The sequence below is a fragment of the Aotus nancymaae genome, unplaced genomic scaffold (genome assembly GCF_030222135.1).
Source record: "Aotus nancymaae isolate 86718 unplaced genomic scaffold, 86718_ANA_hifiasm-v0.15.2.pri h1tg000081l, whole genome shotgun sequence".
Lineage (NCBI taxonomy): Eukaryota > Metazoa > Chordata > Mammalia > Primates > Aotidae > Aotus > Aotus nancymaae.
In genome coordinates, this window is record NW_026988496.1 from 2,513,405 (window position 1) to 2,531,509 (window position 18,105).

The window sequence follows — 18,105 nt, forward strand, 5'->3', positions numbered from 1 at the left end:
TGTCAGAGAGAAATGGGGGTCAGCGTAGGGAAAACACGGGCTAAGTGTAATGTAATCACAGTGAAGGGGAGGGGGAAGGGAAGGCCATTCTCAGTAGTTCCATCACCCTCCAGTTGGAGGAAATAGGCAAGAGATCACCACGCACATCTGAACAAGCCGATTTATTAGAGTGTTACAGTGGGGGCTCCCACACAGACGGGCACCAGAGCAAGGTGCTCAGCTCTCCTCGTCTCCCTCCGCCTCCACAGCCTTCTGGCTCTCCTCCTCGCCTTTCCGCGTGAACTCCTCGATGACTATGTCCTCAGAGCTTGCAGAAGCAGCAAAAGAGAACAGAGGATTAGGAACCCCTTTCTGGGTGTCCTCCGTGTCCACTGTTTTTTCCTTATCCCAGAAAAGTGATGCCCTCCCTGCTTCCCAGCTGGGCTCCTTGGCCCCGTCTTGATGCCCCCCCATCCTCCATCACCCACTCTGGCTTGTTTCCTTTCGTTCCCTCCCAAATTTCCCAGCACAAGAGTTCCCCAGGAGCACTGGAAGGGAAATAAGGATGAGGAGTGGGAAGTGGGAAGGTATCAAAGAATGAAAGACGAAAGGGGCAGGAAGGTGGGGTATGCAGAAAGGGAACAGAGGGCATATGAAAAGCACCGAACTGTGACACGAAGCTAAGCCGTATGTTTACACTGGACCTGTATTTAAAGCACCCTGGAAAAGCATTTTCACATTTCCATCGTCATAGCGTGGAGAGTGGCAATGGGAAGAGGGGAATGGGGCTTCCCAGTCTCCTATTCCATTTACCTAGCGGCCTCTGCAGCAAGCATGGAGGGGGAAGGAAAAAAAAAGATGGAGCTGATGCTGATTAGGGGTTCTTCGGTTCCCTGAAGAAGTATGTTTACCCTTTTCCCTCCCTTTCCAAGCCTTCCTCCCCAGCACACAGGACACACACACTTCCCCCGAAAACCTAGACACCCAGCCTGCCTATTGCTGTTCCATCCACAGCCAAACTGCGCGTCTCCAATTCATGAGATCAGAACGCCTTGGACCTCAGCCCTCAGGAAAACCCTTCCTGTGAGTTCCTCCTGATCACTCACCATGAGATGGCTTCGGGTGGATCAGGACCAAGGGTAGCTCCACACCAACATCACTGCAAGGATCCCAATGTGGAGTGACATCTCATCTCTCTACAAGCCCAACCCCTGAACCTCCCTCCCTTAGGTTTCCAGTCTTTGGATGCCCTCAGACCCTCCCTTGTCCTCCTCTTCTTGCCCATGTCCCCCCACCCCACAGTCTCTTACCTGGCCGTCAGGTCTCCTAGGATGCTGTGGGTAGAATGACACCCAAAATTACTAGCAGCAAATAGAGAAGGGGCAACATAGTTTTAATAGGGAATGAGGGATCATAAGCCCTAATGAGCCAGCCACAGAATGGGTTTCTGGAAGGGAAAGTGACTTGTTCGCTGAGCTCACAGGTTTGGGAACCTGGTCTGTGAGAAGGGGTGAGGAATGGTGTGATTGGGTCCATCTAACTGGGAGAAAAAGAGAGGCGAAAAGCCCTTGACTCCTTAGCCCCTGCCCAGACAGACCCAGAACCCTCACTTACCCGCCACAGGACACCATCAGGTTGACTCTGACTTTGTAGGACACCAGGATCCCCAGCCACTCTTTGTCCATTCCCGGTCTAATACTGGAGTTTGTAGTATTCGTTTGGGGGTGTGTAGGGGCATTAGGAGAATTCGTTCAGTCCCCAGTTTCTTCTCACGCATTCCCATCACCACACCCTATAACATTTAGTCTTCTCCCAGAAGATCTCCCAGGCTCTAAGCTCTCCTACCCATGGAGACCACAATTCTCTCCCCAACATTCAGTTTTACCACGTCACCCTCTGCTCAGGAGCCTACCTTTTGAATAGAACAACTACTCTGCCTGACTTTCAAGACCCTAACAATCTTGCCCTATCTAGCCTCTCTAACCTTTTCTGCCCTAACTGCTGAATGCAACCTAAGCAGACCCATCTTCTCTCCGTGATCAGAACATGCCATGTGGATTCCCATCTTCTAGCCTTTGCCCATGCTGTGTTCCCAGTATAGAATGCTCCTGTGTTTTGTCTGTTGGTAACCAGATCCTTCACATGTTTTAAGATCTAGCTCATTCTACCTGCTCCAGGGAGCTTGGGAAAAATCTCGTCATTGCTCTGTGCTGCTGATCTCTTACATATAAAATAACGCTGCTTGGATGATTTCTAAGGAGATTCCCAGCGATAGCAGTCTATAGCTGCTTGATTGATAAGCCGTGGGGAGAGATGGAGGCATTACACTTATAAGATGCTGGCAGGTGATTTTTGCTGGGAGACACACCTAAGGCTATGGCCTCCGAGGGACGGGACCAAGTGAATGACTTCCTAGGATTCTATTAATTTCTGTTGCATCCTTTTCCTTCGTTGTCCTCCTTTTTCTCCATTTCTCATCTCCTAGGCTTCTACCGCATTTTCGTCTTTTCTAGAGAGTGGATTCTCTAGAGATCACAATATTCAGAGCCGGAGGACATGTGATAAAATCCTGTCTGCCTCTACCTCTTATCAGCCATGCCACCTTAAACCAGTTCCTTCTTCTGTCTGAGCCTCAGGGTCCTTAAGTGTAAAAGGGAGTAAGAACAGGCTACTTTGGTGGGATTCTATCCAGGCTACGTTGGTGGGATTCTCACAAAGATGACATAGTACATATGTTAGGACCTCGGTGCACTGTGAAATCTTATACAACGTAAGGATTGTCTTCCTCTCCGTGTTTTCCTTTCTTTCCGCCTCTGACCTAAGCCTGCCGTTGGTCCCATGGGCATTACTGAGCTTGCTGCTGGCCCGCGGGCCTGGAGGGGTCTGTGAACACTGCCCTAGAGACAGTTTAAAAACAGGTAGGCTTCACCGAAGATGAAACCTCAGAGCTGTATATGCAGCGTGTGGAATGATCGAGGGGTAGGAAATGGAGGCTGAGAGTTACATTTGAGCTTACATCGTGCTACAGGCCAGGTTGGTATCCTCATGCTTGAGTTTCCCATCCAGTGCCAGGCCCCGTTTCTGGCAGCTGGCAGCCAGGATTGGGGTTACTGCAAAGCTCCTGGAGAAGTTGGAATTAGCAGGTATAGTGTCCCTTTGAAAGACGAACAAGTGAAGGATTTAGACTGGGTTTGCCTATGAAGTACACTTTTACTCCCGAGAGTATCTTGTACAAGATTGTATGAGAACCTACTGGAGTATCCCAGAGAGGTAACATGTTTAACTGTGAAGACTGGGAGAAATGCATTCTGGTGGGAAATCCTTACGCTTCTGCCCTCGCTCAGCATTGTGATGGGGCTCCTGGGGGTAAGTTTTGTCCCCTCCATCCCGTTGTCTTGGGAATCCCTCCCATTCTCTACTATAGCCTTCATCTTGAACTTCCCCATTCTTTGGAACTTCCCCTCCCTTTTGTTCTTCCCACCTTCTCACCCGCCTACCGGACCTCTTCCCAACACCCGACCCTTTAGCTCTTTGACCCCAGCCCCAGTGCCAGCTCACGTGAATTCCTGAATGAACACAGTCTTGGAGTACTTGTCTAGTGAATACAGGACCACATCAGTGACCTGGTCGACTGAACAAGCCGGGAAAAGCACGTGATTATAATCAACCAGTCATTTTTGAGACCCCAGCTTACTGTCCTCAGAGGTGACCTTATACACAGGTACACTATACGTCACGCAGTAAGACGCGGTCAGTGACAAAACGAGATGTGCATTTTGACAAGTGTGTGATAGAGGGAAAGCCTACATGAATGCAGACAGGTAAGTGAGGCACAATTGTGGAAAAAGACCTGTGGCTTTGGGACCAGGTGCGGAGGGATGGGAAGAGAAACTCACCGGAAATCCTGATTTTTTTGATGACCTTGTTGGTGGAGTTGTTGATAGAAACATTGACAGAGATGGGTTCTCCGTGGTGGTGAACCTAAAGCAGGAGGAGGGACCCATGTCCAGGCTGGAGGAAGAATGCACAGATGGAGACCTATAAACCCTGTTTCCTTAGCACTCTTGCCACCCTGGCTCCCATCTCTGCCTGCCCAAGTAGGATATCAGTGAAGAATGGGCATCAGAGGGGGCGCTGGGGTAGGAGGCCGGAAGTGCGGGTCACAAACCTCCCTGTCCATCCAGGCCTGGAGTTGTAGGGGCTGAGCTGACAGAAGGAAGCGGCGGACGGTCTGGGCTGAGGGGCCAGGTCCTGCCTCCGGTGGCGCAAACTGTACTTTCCGGACAACCAGTCGCACATAGTCTCTGAGCAGAGACCAACGCATCAGCTAAAGCATCCTCCTGCGGGGAGACCCGCAGACCTCTCCCATGCCACCCCCACAGCCCAACCCTTGCTTAAGAATGGGAATAGAGGAAGGCCCCCCCGTCAGAGAACTCCTCTAGACCCTTAATGTAAGTATGTAGACCAAAGGTTGGTAAGCTACGGCCCACTGGCCAAATCTGGCCTGTCGCCTGTTTTCCTATGGTCCACGAACTGATAACGGTTATATTACATTTATAAATGGTTGAAATAAATCAAGGAGCAATAGTATTTTACGACATGTGGATATTACACGAAATTCAAATTTCAGTGTCCATAAACAAAGTTCTGTCGGACACACAGCCACACTCATTCTTTTCTGTACTACCTACGGCTGCGTTTGCACTGCAACAGCAGAGTTGGGTAGTTGCAACAGAGACTACACGGCCCACACAACCCAAATAGTTATTTTTTGGACCGTACACAAAAGTTTGCTGACCCTTGCCCTAGAGCAAAGAGGAGAAGTCTGAGGGGCCTCAGAAACGGGCGTCACTGGTGGCGACGATGCTGTGGAGGTTGAAACTTGGGCCATTTCTGTCACCAGAGCAGGATCTGCTTCCTGGGACAGGCTGGATGCAAGGACTTTGGGGGAGAACCAGAGAATACCTCTTGGAGACTGTCTCCTCCGGGTTTTCAGCACAGAAACTCTTCACCTCAAAGTCAATCCCACAGGGCTGTAAAGGGACAGGGGCAAAGAGAGCTCATTTCCAGTGCTGTCCTCCCTTCCCCGTGGGCCTATAAGAAAATGCCTGACCTCCTTCCTTAGCTGTCCATTTCTCTCCAGTCTTGACTGTTTGTCCCACTGTTCCTCTACCTGGAACTACCATCTATCCCTCTTTCTTAGAACCCAGTCCTCCATCCGCACCTTGCCTGCATCTTCAGGACCTGGCTGCAGTGTCACAGAACAGGGCAGGTTGGTCACCATCTAGGGGACAAAAAAGAGGTCAGGAAAGGAGTAGAAAAGAATTCAAACCGATACAAGAAAACTAGGGACCCCTCTCCCTTGTTGCCCTTCTTGAGCTCTCTCTCTTAATCTTCCCTGGAAACCTTGCCTGCCCAGGGCTTGGGGTCAGTACCTGCAGGGTAAAGGGGTAGGCATTGGCCCCTAGCTTGTGCAGCAGTCGCTCCTGTAGGACCGTGAGGGCCCCCTGAGGGCTGGTGGATTCAGCTGGGACCACTTGCAGGGTCTGCACATACAGATCTTTCCGGAATGTCAGACCAATCACATCCAAGTCATCACGGCCATAGCGAAAGGCACATGTCAACATGACAAACACTGCAGGCGAAGGAGGAAGAGAGTGGCCTGTCAGGCCTGAGTGGGAAGGGGAATCTTAACTGGGTGAAGAAGACGCAGAGAGGTGATGTCACATGATCGAAAGACCGTGGCGGCAAAAAAAAAAACCCGCTATTAACACATTTGACTGCAGTAAGATTTATATTCAGTGTCTTTATAAACAAGTAAAATAGGAAAGACTGGGAGAAAAATCTTTGCAACACATATAGTACACAGGAGGTTAACATCCAAAATATGTAAGCACATCACACATCAACAAGAATGATGGACCAGTGTCATAGCGTACAAAGAAGGTGAAGGCATGCTCAATGACACAGGAAAACATGTTTAGTCTCATTAGTAATCAGATAAATGCAAATTAAATGCACAACCAGGTAAGATTTCACACCCATCAGATTGTCGAAAAGTTCTACGTCTGACAACACTACGTGTTGATGAAGATGTGGAACAGAAGAGTTGTTACATACTGCTCGTGGGAGTATTAATGCAACTAATTTGAAAATCTATTTGGGATTATCCAGTAGAATTAAACCTGCTCGTAGTGTATGACCTAATAATTTGACTTTAAAGGAGCTTTTGTTCATGTTTACAAAGAGATACCTATGACGATGGCCACCGCATCAATGTTTGTCAGAACATAAACCTGGAGATAATCTAAATATCTATCAGCAGGAGAATGAGTAAAACATTTGTGGCATATTTACAACATGGGCTACTAAACCAAAGTTAAAACACATGAACTGGAACTTGATGGAATGCCATGGCTTGTATGTGTCCTCTCTGTAATTCAGGAGATGGTATCACGATGGCCATCAAGAAATGATTAGATCATGGGCCTTCTTTGTTCATGAATCCCTTCATGAACTGGATGAAGGCCCTTAGATAGGACACCGTTTGCCCTTCCACCTTCTGCCACGTGAGGTCACAATGCTCCCCCGCTCCGGAGGATGCAGCAATAATGCACCATCTTGGAAGCAGAGAGCAGCCCTCATCACACAACTGCACCTGCTGGGGCCTTGATGTTGGACTTCCTACCTTTCAGAATCGTGAGAAAATAAATTTCTGTTCTTTTAAATTACCTAGTCTCACGTATTTTGCTGTAGCATCAGAAACAGACTAAGACCCGTGTCAACATGCTTAAATCTCAAAAACTATTGAACCAGGCCCGGTGTGGTAGCTGACGCCTGTAATCCCAGCACTTTGGGATGCCTAGGCAGCAGATCGCTTGAGGACTGGAGATCAAGACGAGCCTGACCAACATGGCGAAAACCTGTCTCCACTAAAACACAAAAATTAGCCAGGCATGGTGGTGTGCACCTGTAATTCCAGCTACTTGGGAGGCTGAGGCAGGATAATTGCTTGAACCTGGGAGGCAGAGGTTGCAGTAGCTGAGATTGCACCATTGCACTCCAGCCTGGGTGACAGAGCAAGACTGTCTGGAAAAGAAAAGGGGGAAGCTACTGAACAAACAAATGTAGCTGCAGAATGATAGGTACACTATGTTACTGTTTATATAAAGTTTCAAAGCGGCCAGGCACAGTGGCTCATGCCTGTAATCCCAGCACTTTGGGAGCCAGGGTGGGTGGATCAGAGGTCAGGAGTTCAAGACCAGCCTGGCCATGATGGTGAAACCCGGTCTCTACTGAAAATACAAAAATTAGCTGGGTGTGGTGGCGGGTGCCTGTAATCCCAGCTACTCGGGAGGCTGAGGCAGGAGAATTGCTTGAAGCCCATAGGCGGAGGTTGCAGTGAGCCCACATCGTGCCACTGCACTCCAGCCTGGGCGACAGCATGAGACTTCATTTCAAAAAAGAAAACAAAAGAAAAAGGTTTGAAAGCAGATAGGATGATATCAAAGTTCATCATACACACTTAAATATGGAGTACAAGAATGGAGCCATTGAGAGAATACTAAACACCAAATTCAGGATAGTGGTCATCTGTGGACGGAGGAGAGCAGGAGGAGAAGTAACTAGGGAGGGAGGAAGGTAAACTGGATCAGGGAAGGGCACGCAGGAGGCTTTCGTTTGTTTCTGTCATTCTTATTAAAGCTTGGTAATTTTTACAGAATATTCCTGACATAATTCTCTATGCCTGAAATATTTTATCATGAAAGAGAGAAACAATAATACTTAGGGTCAGAACACGTGGACTTGACTAGGACCTGCACAAACCCCTTGAGTTCTCCGGGTCTCAGTTATTACACCTGTCAAGAATAGGACCGCTCTAGTAGTTCTATAAATTCTATTTAGACCTCAAACTAACCCTCTCACATGTTGTTATCTCCACTTTACAGGTACGAAAAGGGAGCTGAGTGCTGTCAAGCAATGGCTCAGGATTTCAATCCAAGCCCGTGTAACTCCAAACTCCAGGGTCATAGGTGCACAACTTAACTCACAGGACAGTCGTGAGGAGTTGATGTCTAAGGTATTCCTTTGGAGGCCAGACACTGTGGTTTGCGCCTGTGATCCCAGCACTCTGGGAGGCCGAGGCGGGCGGATCACTTGAGGCCAGTAGTTTTGAGACCAGCCTGGCCCACATGGTCAAACACTGTGTCTACTAAAAATACAAAAGTGAGACGGGCGTGGTGTCACGTGCCTGTAATCCCAGGTACTCGGGAGGCTGAGGCAGGAGGACCATTTGAGCCCATGAGGCTGAGGTTGCAGTGAGCCGAGATCGTACCACTGCCCTCCAGTGTGGGTGACACAGTGAGAGTGTGGCTCAGAATATAAAGAAAAAAAGATTTCTAGTGTGTTATAGGGTGATGAACCCCTGTGATGAAGAGCCAAAATCTGCCTTGAAAGAATCCTGGGGAGCTTAAATATATATGCATACGCCCTTCCACTGGACAATGATTCTGTTGGTCTGAGGTGGAGTCTGGATATCTGGATTTCTAAATCAACAAAGTTAATAAGTCAGTCTTCAAATATAGGAAACACTGTTCTAAATAGTAGTGCTGTACTATATGAGGAAGTCCTGGTTCTTCCTATATATCCGACCCCAGCTCCACTGAGATACCTCTTCTAGAGCCTCAGTGCTATTGTTAGGTGGCAACATCCCTTGACAGCAGAGCTGGAGGTAGAATTAATGGAGCTGTCTCTATGCTTCCTGGGAAATCCCGTTCTACGCTCCTGTTTGCTGATCCCTACCCAATCCCACTGGCCACCAGAGAAAGAAAATGGTAGCTTGGTTACATCCATAAAGGCACATTGGCTCACTCGGCTGAATGCTGAGGTCCAAGACTATCCCTATGGTGAACAGGTCAAAAACAATTCATCTAAGAGAAACGGAAACCATGGTACAGAGTCCCATCCAGGTTCCGGGGGCGTAAGACGCAGAAACCCTCCCTCTGTAAATTGGTTCTCAATTGAGACACATGGATTGGTTCTGCCGGGGCACCAACATGAGATGATTACATTGTGAAAATATAGGTGTAGTGTGGAGGAAGCACAAACAGTAGGAGCCTTATGTTAAAGGACCAGTCATTTATTGACGGTGTAGGTGAAAAACAACAACAAACTGGAGATTGAATTGCATCTGCCTTCGAAGTATGTCAGCTGCTGTAGAACTGTATTCTCTATAGATGTCTTTTACCCATCTGAGAAGGTAAGGTAGAACTCCCAGGCGCCGCAAGAAGCTTCTGCCCAGTAGCTGTGAGATGCAGTCAGTAAAATATGATAGCACTGTCAGGGGTTCCGTTTTTACCCCAAGGCTAGGAATTGGAAGAGAGTAAGCGGCCATGTATCATAAAACGAGGTGGGGGAGAACTGGTGTGGCAAGCCCAGATGCAAGAAACCCAGGAAATGAGGCAGAGAAAGCCTAAGCTGTCACTGGGAACAGTAGTTTCTGTTGCCTGACTCCTCGAAGGACTCCACTTGGATTTCAACTGCTGAAGCGTGTGGTAAGGAAGCTAATACAGTGAGGTGACTGGAGTCAAATCTCAGCACCCAGGGTCAGCTTCTAGGAGATGTAGAAGAGGAATTCTGATCTTACAATCCCCCTCACCTAAAGGCAAACCAAGGAACTACTTTGGGCTAAAGTTAGTCCAAACCTTAACTACCACCCAGGAAACCCTTAAGTACCACCCAGGCATCACCTCAACAAAGGAAACTTACCTTCCCTACGCGTATACTCCCTACCCCAGCAAACGTAGGAAAAAGGATACGCCTCTCTTTAGGTGGAGGTGAAGTACTTGCGGAAGGAAGGGCAGAAGCCACACACCGGAACAGCTGTGAGTGTGCGTGTGAAAGGTGACCAAAAAAGAAAGGAAGAAAACAAGGTCAGGTTCAGAGGCTGGGATAATTCAGGGCCTTTGGGCTACATGATGGGAGACGAACCTTGCCCTCCACCCCACAAAGGACAAGCCAAAGGTATCCCAAAGAGTAAACAGTGGTGGTAGCTACACACAGAGTGTAATTAAAGTATCATACAAAGAAACAACGATTACCTTGTCCACGTTGTAACTGGTTTTGGCACTGGTCTCAATAAACATCACATTGAGGTTTCTGGATTTTTCTTCACCCTCTTCTGCAGTGACTTGTCTGCACAAATTAGAAGTGATGAAAAGGACCAGAGTTAGTGGACAGGGATACAGTCTTCTGAGGTGTAATGATGCTTACTTATGGCAAGGAACCCTAGAAGCCTTAAACCTATGATCCTTCTGATTACAGCGTGGGGACTCTCTCCTCTACCCCCCACATATCCTCGTGCCCTAATGGGACGTGTCCTCGTCCTTCCCCTCCTGCACGGCTGCTGGGGGGGCACAGGGAGCCAGGGTAACTCCTCCCCAAGTAAACAGAGCACGGTCGACCCTCCCCATAGAGACTGAATTTTAGGTATGCCAGAAGAAGTTGTAGTTATACTGTACCTTTTATCATTCAAATCAATCTTGTTACCCACCAACATGATGACAACATCGTCACCTCTTTCTGCTCGAACATGTTCTACCCACTTATCTGTCTCCTTAAAAGAATTGATGTCTGCAAGGGAACATGTGGCAGAGTGTTGAAACATTTAGTAGAGATTTGGAGGGAACCATTCCTCTCTGCTAATTGTATCGGTCTCCCTGTCACTTCCTTTATAATCCCCTTTTCAAATAAAACATTGCACAACACCCACTTGTGACGTCATAGACAACCACTGCAATAGTTGAACCACGAATGTAGCTAGGAATCAGGCTGTGAAAGCGCTCCTGGCCAGCTGTGTCCCATAGCTGCAGCTGAACCTGCGTAAAACAAATGTTTAGGAAGAAGGTGGGGAAATGTAGAAAAGAAACTAGCCTTTGTAAAAAGATCAAACCTAGTAAAGGCAGAATATAAAAAGTCAGGGAGACTGGGTCCCTGAGAAGTGGCTGCTGTGGCCTGAAACCAAGTGGCCTATAGTCCTAGGACAGGTGCAACCAATTTTAATATACTGATTTGATTCAGGAAGACCCCATAGCACAGCAGATTTAAGGATTCAAGGTCTCTTGGACTTTACGGATGGTACAATTGGAGATTAGATGAAGGCAGACAGAAGAAGAAACCTCACAGGGCTTGGTAATTTGAAGAGGCTTCCGTTTTTTTTTTTTTGATGGTGCTACCCTACTGTGAGGAATAGGCTGAAGGGGCTGCTGTAGGGTTAGCGGTATGAGAGTAAACACTCACTATTCGGTCCTCCAAGTACATGGTCTTAGACAAGAAGTCAATTCCAACAGTTGCCTGCAAAAGAAAGTCAGGTACTCTCCAGCATTCCCTCTATTCCCAACATGAGGCAGTCTGAGAATCCGAAGTGGAGAAGGACCGTTTAGGAAAATGTCCTGGCTCCACTTCCCAACCGTACAATACATAACCTTGAGGAGGAGAACCTCCAGGTGAGTCCGCCAAGAAGACGGGCTAAAATGTACCATGGGGCTCGGCGGCGGGCTTACCTGGAAGGTGCCGCCGAAGCTGTCGTACATGAAGCGGGTGATGATGGATGTCTTCCCTACTGTGAGGGGGATAAGCAGGCCAATCGTCGCCTTGGGTGCCCTTTCTCCCCTCAAAGTTTCTATGAGCCCTCCCTCCTCCTCCCACTCCAACGTTTCCCAACGAGGAGGAACTCGATTCCCCGGAGAAAGTCCCACCCCATTTAATACCATTCACACCTTCCTGTCCCCAAAGCCCAACCCAGACCCGCACCGCTCGGCTCTCCCAGGAATACGAGTTTAGCTTTGCACAGAGACTGGTATTGCGGTCCTTCGGCAGCGTTGAGGCCAGGGTCTCCGGCCTCCATCCAGGCCTCGCGGTGACCGAAGGCAGACATCCCGTCAGGTAGGTGGCAGCCAAAATGGCCTCCGGCGCGCAGCCTGTGCCGCCTGACGTCACTCGGCGCTCTACCGACGTCGGCTCACGGCCATTGGCTTGGCACGGACGCCTGGGCGTGGCCACGCCCCCTCGGCCCCCCGCTCCTGGCAGCTCGCGCTGCTCCTCGTGTTCAGAGCGATCCTATGACCGTTCCAGTGGGGTCATGGGGTGGAGACAGGGATGGCCACTGACGGTGTCAGAGAGAAATGGGGGTCAGCGTAGGGAAAACACGGGCTAAGTGTAATGTAATCACAGTGAAGGGGAGGGGGAAGGGAAGGCCATTCTCAGTAGTTCCATCACCCTCCAGTTGGAGGAAATAGGCAAGAGATCACCCCGCACATCTGAACAAGCTGATTTATTAGAGTGTTACAGTGGGGGCTCCCACACAGACGGGCACCAGAGCAAGGTGCTCAGCTCTCCTCGTCTCCCTCCGCCTCCACAGCCTTCTGGCTCTCCTCCTCGCCTTTCCGCGTGAACTCCTCGATGACTATGTCCTCAGAGCTTGCAGAAGCAGCAAAAGAGAACAGAGGATTAGGAACCCCTTTCTGGGTGTCCTCCGTGTCCACTGTTTTTTCCTTATCCCAGAAAAGTGATGCCCTCCCTGCTTCCCAGCTGGGCTCCTTGGCCCCGTCTTGATGCCCCCCCATCCTCCATCACCCACTCTGGCTTGTTTCCTTTCGTTCCCTCCCAAATTTCCCAGCACAAGAGTTCCCCAGGAGCACTGGAAGGGAAATAAGGATGAGGAGTGGGAAGTGGGAAGGTATCAAAGAATGAAAGACGAAAGGGGCAGGAAGGTGGGGTATGCAGAAAGGGAACAGAGGGCATATGAAAAGCACCGAACTGTGACACGAAGCTAAGCCGTATGTTTACACTGGACCTGTATTTAAAGCACCCTGGAAAAGCATTTTCACATTTCCATCGTCATAGCGTGGAGAGTGGCAATGGGAAGAGGGGAATGGGGCTTCCCAGTCTCCTATTCCATTTACCTAGCGGCCTCTGCAGCAAGCATGGAGGGGGAAGGAAAAAAAAAGATGGAGCTGATGCTGATTAGGGGTTCTTCGGTTCCCTGAAGAAGTATGTTTACCCTTTTCCCTCCCTTTCCAAGCCTTCCTCCCCAGCACACAGGACACACACACTTCCCCCGAAAACCTAGACACCCAGCCTGCCTATTGCTGTTCCATCCACAGCCAAACTGCGCGTCTCCAATTCATGAGATCAGAACGCCTTGGACCTCAGCCCTCAGGAAAACCCTTCCTGTGAGTTCCTCCTGATCACTCACCATGAGATGGCTTCGGGTGGATCAGGACCAAGGGTAGCTCCACACCAACATCACTGCAAGGATCCCAATGTGGAGTGACATCTCATCTCTCTACAAGCCCAACCCCTGAACCTCCCTCCCTTAGGTTTCCAGTCTTTGGATGCCCTCAGACCCTCCCTTGTCCTCCTCTTCTTGCCCATGTCCCCCCACCCCACAGTCTCTTACCTGGCCGTCAGGTCTCCTAGGATGCTGTGGGTAGAATGACACCCAAAATTACTAGCAGCAAATAGAGAAGGGGCAACATAGTTTTAATAGGGAATGAGGGATCATAAGCCCTAATGAGCCAGCCACAGAATGGGTTTCTGGAAGGGAAAGTGACTTGTTCGCTGAGCTCACAGGTTTGGGAACCTGGTCTGTGAGAAGGGGTGAGGAATGGTGTGATTGGGTCCATCTAACTGGGAGAAAAAGAGAGGCGAAAAGCCCTTGACTCCTTAGCCCCTGCCCAGACAGACCCAGAACCCTCACTTACTCGCCACAGGACACCATCAGGTTGACTCTGACTTTGTAGGACACCAGGATCCCCAGCCACTCTTTGTCCATTCCCGGTCTAATACTGGAGTTTGTAGTATTCGTTTGGGGGTGTGTAGGGGCATTAGGAGAATTCGTTCAGTCCCCAGTTTCTTCTCACGCATTCCCATCACCACACCCTATAACATTTAGTCTTCTCCCAGAAGATCTCCCAGGCTCTAAGCTCTCCTACCCATGGAGACCACATTTCTCTCCCCAACATTCAGTTTTACCACGTCACCCTCTGCTCAGGAGCCTACCTTTTGAATAGAACAACTACTCTGCCTGACTTTCAAGACCCTAACAATCTTGCCCTATCTAGCCTCTCTAACCTTTTCTGCCCTAACTGCTGAATGCAACCTAAGCAGACCCATCTTCTCTCCGTGATCAGAACATGCCATGTGGATTCCCATCTTCTAGCCTTTGCCCATGCTGTGTTCCCAGTATAGAATGCTCCTGTGTTTTGTCTGTTGGTAACCAGATCCTTCACATGTTTTAAGATCTAGCTCATTCTACCTGCTCCAGGGAGCTTGGGAAAAATCTCGTCATTGCTCTGTGCTGCTGATCTCTTACATATAAAATAACGCTGCTTGGATGATTTCTAAGGAGATTCCCAGCGATAGCAGTCTATAGCTGCTTGATTGATAAGCCGTGGGGAGAGATGGAGGCATTACACTTATAAGATGCTGGCAGGTGATTTTTGCTGGGAGACACACCTAAGGCTATGGCCTCCGAGGGACGGGACCAAGTGAATGACTTCCTAGGATTCTATTAATTTCTGTTGCATCCTTTTCCTTCGTTGTCCTCCTTTTTCTCCATTTCTCATCTCCTAGGCTTCTACCGCATTTTCGTCTTTTCTAGAGAGTGGATTCTCTAGAGATCACAATATTCAGAGCCGGAGGACATGTGATAAAATCCTGTCTGCCTCTACCTCTTATCAGCCATGCCACCTTAAACCAGTTCCTTCTTCTGTCTGAGCCTCAGGGTCCTTAAGTGTAAAAGGGAGTAAGAACAGGCTACTTTGGTGGGATTCTATCCAGGCTACGTTGGTGGGATTCTCACAAAGATGACATAGTACATATGTTAGGACCTCGGTGCACTGTGAAATCTTATACAACGTAAGGATTGTCTTCCTCTCCGTGTTTTCCTTTCTTTCCGCCTCTGACCTAAGCCTGCCGTTGGTCCCATGGGCATTACTGAGCTTGCTGCTGGCCCGCGGGCCTGGAGGGGTCTGTGAACACTGCCCTAGAGACAGTTTAAAAACAGGTAGGCTTCACTGAAGATGAAACCTCAGAGCTGTATATGCAGCATGTGGAATGATCGAGGGGTAGGAAATGGAGGCTGAGAGTTACATTTGAGCTTACATCGTGCTACAGGCCAGGTTGGTATCCTCATGCTTGAGTTTCCCATCCAGTGCCAGGCCCCGTTTCTGGCAGCTGGCAGCCAGGATTGGGGTTACTGCAAAGCTCCTGGAGAAGTTGGAATTAGCAGGTATAGTGTCCCTTTGAAAGACGAACAAGTGAAGGATTTAGACTGGGTTTGCCTATGAAGTACACTTTTACTCCCGAGAGTATCTTGTACAAGATTGTATGAGAACCTACTGGAGTATCCCAGAGAGGTAACATGTTTAACTGTGAAGACTGGGAGAAATGCATTCTGGTGGGAAATCCTTACGCTTCTGCCCTCGCTCAGCATTGTGATGGGACTCCTGGGGGTAAGTTTTGTCCCCTCCATCCCGTTGTCTTGGGAATCCCTCCCATTCTCTACTATAGCCTTCATCTTGAACTTCCCCATTCTTTGGAACTTCCCCTCCCTTTTGTTCTTCCCACCTTCTCACCCGCCTACCGGACCTCTTCCCAACACCCGACCCTTTAGCTCTTTGACCCCAGCCCCAGTGCCAGCTCACGTGAATTCCTGAATGAACACAGTCTTGGAGTACTTGTCTAGTGAATACAGGACCACATCAGTGACCTGGTCGACTGAACAAGCCGGGAAAAGCACGTGATTATAATCAACCAGTCATTTTTGAGACCCCAGCTTACTGTCCTCAGAGGTGACCTTATACACAGGTACACTATACGTCACGCAGTAAGATGCGGTCAGTGACAAAACGAGATGTGCATTTTGACAAGTGTGTGATAGAGGGAAAGCCTACATGAATGCAGACAGGTAAGTGAGGCACAATTGTGGAAAAAGACCTGTGGCTTTGGGACCAGGTGCGGAGGGATGGGAAGAGAAACTCACCGGAAATCCTGATTTTTTTGATGACCTTGTTGGTGGAGTTGTTGATAGAAACATTGACAGAGATGGGTTCTCCGTGGTGGTGAACCTAAAGCAGGAGGAGGGACCCATGTCCAGGCTGGAGGAAGAATGCACAGATGGAGACCTATAAACCCTGTTTCCTTAGCACTCTTGCCACCCTGGCTCCCATCTCTGCCTGCCCAAGTAGGATATCAGTGAAGAATGGGCATCAGAGGGGGCGCTGGGGTAGGAGGCCGGAAGTGCGGGTCACAAACCTCCCTGTCCATCCAGGCCTGGAGTTGTAGGGGCTGAGCTGACAGAAGGAAGCGGCGGACGGTCTGGGCTGAGGGGCCAGGTCCTGCCTCCGGTGGCGCAAACTGTACTTTCCGGACAACCAGTTGCACATAGTCTCTGAGCAGAGACCAACGCATCAGCTAAAGCATCCTCCTGCGGGGAGACCCGCAGACCTCTCCCATGCCACCCCCACAGCCCAACCCTTGCTTAAGAATGGGAATAGAGGAAGGCCCCCCCGTCAGAGAACTCCTCTAGACCCTTAATGTAAGTATGTAGACCAAAGGTTGGTAAGCTACGGCCCACTGGCCAAATCTGGCCTGTCGCCTGTTTTCCTATGGTCCACGAACTGATAACGGTTATATTACATTTATAAATGGTTGAAATAAATCAAGGAGCAATAGTATTTTACGACATGTGGATATTACACGAAATTCAAATTTCAGTGTCCATAAACAAAGTTCTGTCGGACACACAGCCACACTCATTCTTTTCTGTACTACCTACGGCTGCGTTTGCACTGCAACAGCAGAGTTGGGTAGTTGCAACAGAGACTACACGGCCCACACAACCCAAATAGTTATTTTTTGGACCGTACACAAAAGTTTGCTGACCCTTGCCCTAGAGCAAAGAGGAGAAGTCTGAGGGGCCTCAGAAACGGGCGTCACTGGTGGCGACGATGCTGTGGAGGTTGAAACTTGGGCCATTTCTGTCACCAGAGCAGGATCTGCTTCCTGGGACAGGCTGGATGCAAGGACTTTGGGGGAGAACCAGAGAATACCTCTTGGAGACTGTCTCCTCCGGGTTTTCAGCACAGAAACTCTTCACCTCAAAGTCAATCCCACAGGGCTGTAAAGGGACAGGGGCAAAGAGAGCTCATTTCCAGTGCTGTCCTCCCTTCCCCGTGGGCCTATAAGAAAATGCCTGACCTCCTTCCTTAGCTGTCCATTTCTCTCCAGTCTTGACTGTTTGTCCCACTGTTCCTCTACCTGGAACTACCATCTATCCCTCTTTCTTAGAACCCAGTCCTCCATCCGCACCTTGCCTGCATCTTCAGGACCTGGCTGCAGTGTCACAGAACAGGGCAGGTTGGTCACCATCTAGGGGACAAAAAAGAGGTCAGGAAAGGAGTAGAAAAGAATTCAAACCGATACAAGAAAACTAGGGACCCCTCTCCCTTGTTGCCCTTCTTGAGCTCTCTCTCTTAATCTTCCCTGGAAACCTTGCCTGCCCAGGGCTTGGGGTCAGTACCTGCAGGGTAAAGGGGTAGGCATTGGCCCCTAGCTTGTGCAGCAGTCGCTCCTGTAGGACCGTGAGGGCCCCCTGAGGGCTGGTGGATTCAGCTGGGACCACTTGCAGGGTCTGCACATACAGATCTTTCCGGAATGTCAGACCAATCACATCCAAGTCATCACGGCCATAGCGAAAGGCACATGTCAACATGACAAACACTGCAGGCGAAGGAGGAAGAGAGTGGCCTGTCAGGCCTGAGTGGGAAGGGGAATCTTAACTGGGTGAAGAAGACGCAGAGAGGTGATGTCACATGATCGAAAGACCGTGGCGGCAAAAAAAAAACCCGCTATTAACACATTTGACTGCAGTAAGATTTATATTCAGTGTCTTTATAAACAAGTAAAATAGGAAAGACTGGGAGAAAAATCTTTGCAACACATATAGTACACAGGAGGTTAACATCCAAAATATGTAAGCACATCACACATCAACAAGAATGATGGACCAGTGTCATAGCGTACAAAGAAGGTGAAGGCATGCTCAATGACACAGGAAAACAT

The 18,105-nt window shown here is 49.2% G+C and overlaps 3 protein-coding genes across 4 annotated transcripts; all 3 read right to left on the reverse strand.

Moving 5' to 3' along the window:
- Positions 1–1,077: 1,077 nt before the first annotated feature.
- On the reverse strand, positions 1,078–5,957 carry LOC135271552 (arrestin-C-like). Its single transcript, XM_064368980.1, has 11 exons — positions 5,903–5,957; positions 5,415–5,614; positions 5,204–5,263; positions 4,945–5,012; positions 4,148–4,283; positions 3,876–3,960; positions 3,538–3,610; positions 2,996–3,133; positions 1,594–1,677; positions 1,290–1,313; positions 1,078–1,138 (listed from the first exon to the last, which is right to left on the reverse strand). Exons 1-11 carry the CDS (start codon positions 5,955–5,957, stop codon positions 1,078–1,080), a joined length of 984 nt encoding a protein of 327 aa, XP_064225050.1.
- A 3,140-nt stretch (positions 5,958–9,097) lies between these two features.
- Positions 9,098–11,914, reverse strand: LOC135271527 (ras-related protein Rab-41-like). Of its 2 annotated transcripts, none has more exons than XM_064368920.1 (8): positions 11,791–11,914; positions 11,541–11,596; positions 11,278–11,331; positions 10,751–10,856; positions 10,500–10,611; positions 10,080–10,173; positions 9,798–9,861; positions 9,098–9,521 (listed from the first exon to the last, which is right to left on the reverse strand). In XM_064368920.1, the coding sequence occupies exons 1-8, from the start codon at positions 11,912–11,914 to the stop codon at positions 9,460–9,462; spliced, it is 672 nt and encodes a 223-aa protein (XP_064224990.1). In that variant the 3' UTR covers positions 9,098–9,459. The 2 variants fall into 2 exon arrangements, with proteins under 2 accessions (XP_064224990.1, XP_064224989.1); XM_064368919.1 differs by having other exon boundaries at positions 11,541–11,599.
- Positions 11,915–13,738: 1,824 nt separating this feature from the next.
- Positions 13,739–18,105, reverse strand: LOC135271553 (arrestin-C-like). The gene is made up of 9 exons (XM_064368981.1): positions 18,051–18,105; positions 17,564–17,763; positions 17,353–17,412; positions 17,094–17,161; positions 16,297–16,432; positions 16,025–16,109; positions 15,687–15,759; positions 15,145–15,282; positions 13,739–13,826 (listed from the first exon to the last, which is right to left on the reverse strand). The coding sequence occupies exons 1-9, from the start codon at positions 18,103–18,105 to the stop codon at positions 13,739–13,741; spliced, it is 903 nt and encodes a 300-aa protein (XP_064225051.1).

Excerpts from the sequence above, each read along its gene's own strand:
- LOC135271552 (XM_064368980.1), bottom strand. The coding sequence starts at position 5,957 with ATGTTTTCCTGTGTCATTGAGCATGCCTTCACCTTCTTTGTACGCTAT. Across the intron at positions 5,615-5,902 it reads CTTTGTACGCTATGACACTG|TGTTTGTCATGTTGACATGT; the intron begins GTCCATCATTCT and ends CTTCGCCTGCAG. Across the intron at positions 1,139-1,289 it reads CTAGGAGACCTGACGGCCAG|TGATGTTGGTGTGGAGCTAC; the intron begins GTAAGAGACTGT and ends GGATCCTTGCAG.
- LOC135271527 (XM_064368919.1), bottom strand. The coding sequence starts at position 11,914 with ATGTCTGCCTTCGGTCACCGCGAGGCCTGGATGGAGGCCGGAGACCCT. Across the intron at positions 11,600-11,790 it reads ATTCCTGGGAGAGCCGAGCG|TAGGGAAGACATCCATCATC; the intron begins GTGCGGGTCTGG and ends TCCCCCTCACAG. Across the intron at positions 10,857-11,277 it reads TGTACTTGGAGGACCGAATA|GTTCAGCTGCAGCTATGGGA; the intron begins GTGAGTGTTTAC and ends TGTTTTACGCAG.
- LOC135271553 (XM_064368981.1), bottom strand. The coding sequence starts at position 18,105 with ATGTTTTCCTGTGTCATTGAGCATGCCTTCACCTTCTTTGTACGCTAT. Across the intron at positions 17,413-17,563 it reads CCTACCCCTTTACCCTGCAG|ATGGTGACCAACCTGCCCTG; the intron begins GTACTGACCCCA and ends TTTGTCCCCTAG. Across the intron at positions 15,760-16,024 it reads CAAAAAAATCAGGATTTCCG|TCGACCAGGTCACTGATGTG; the intron begins GTGAGTTTCTCT and ends CGGCTTGTTCAG.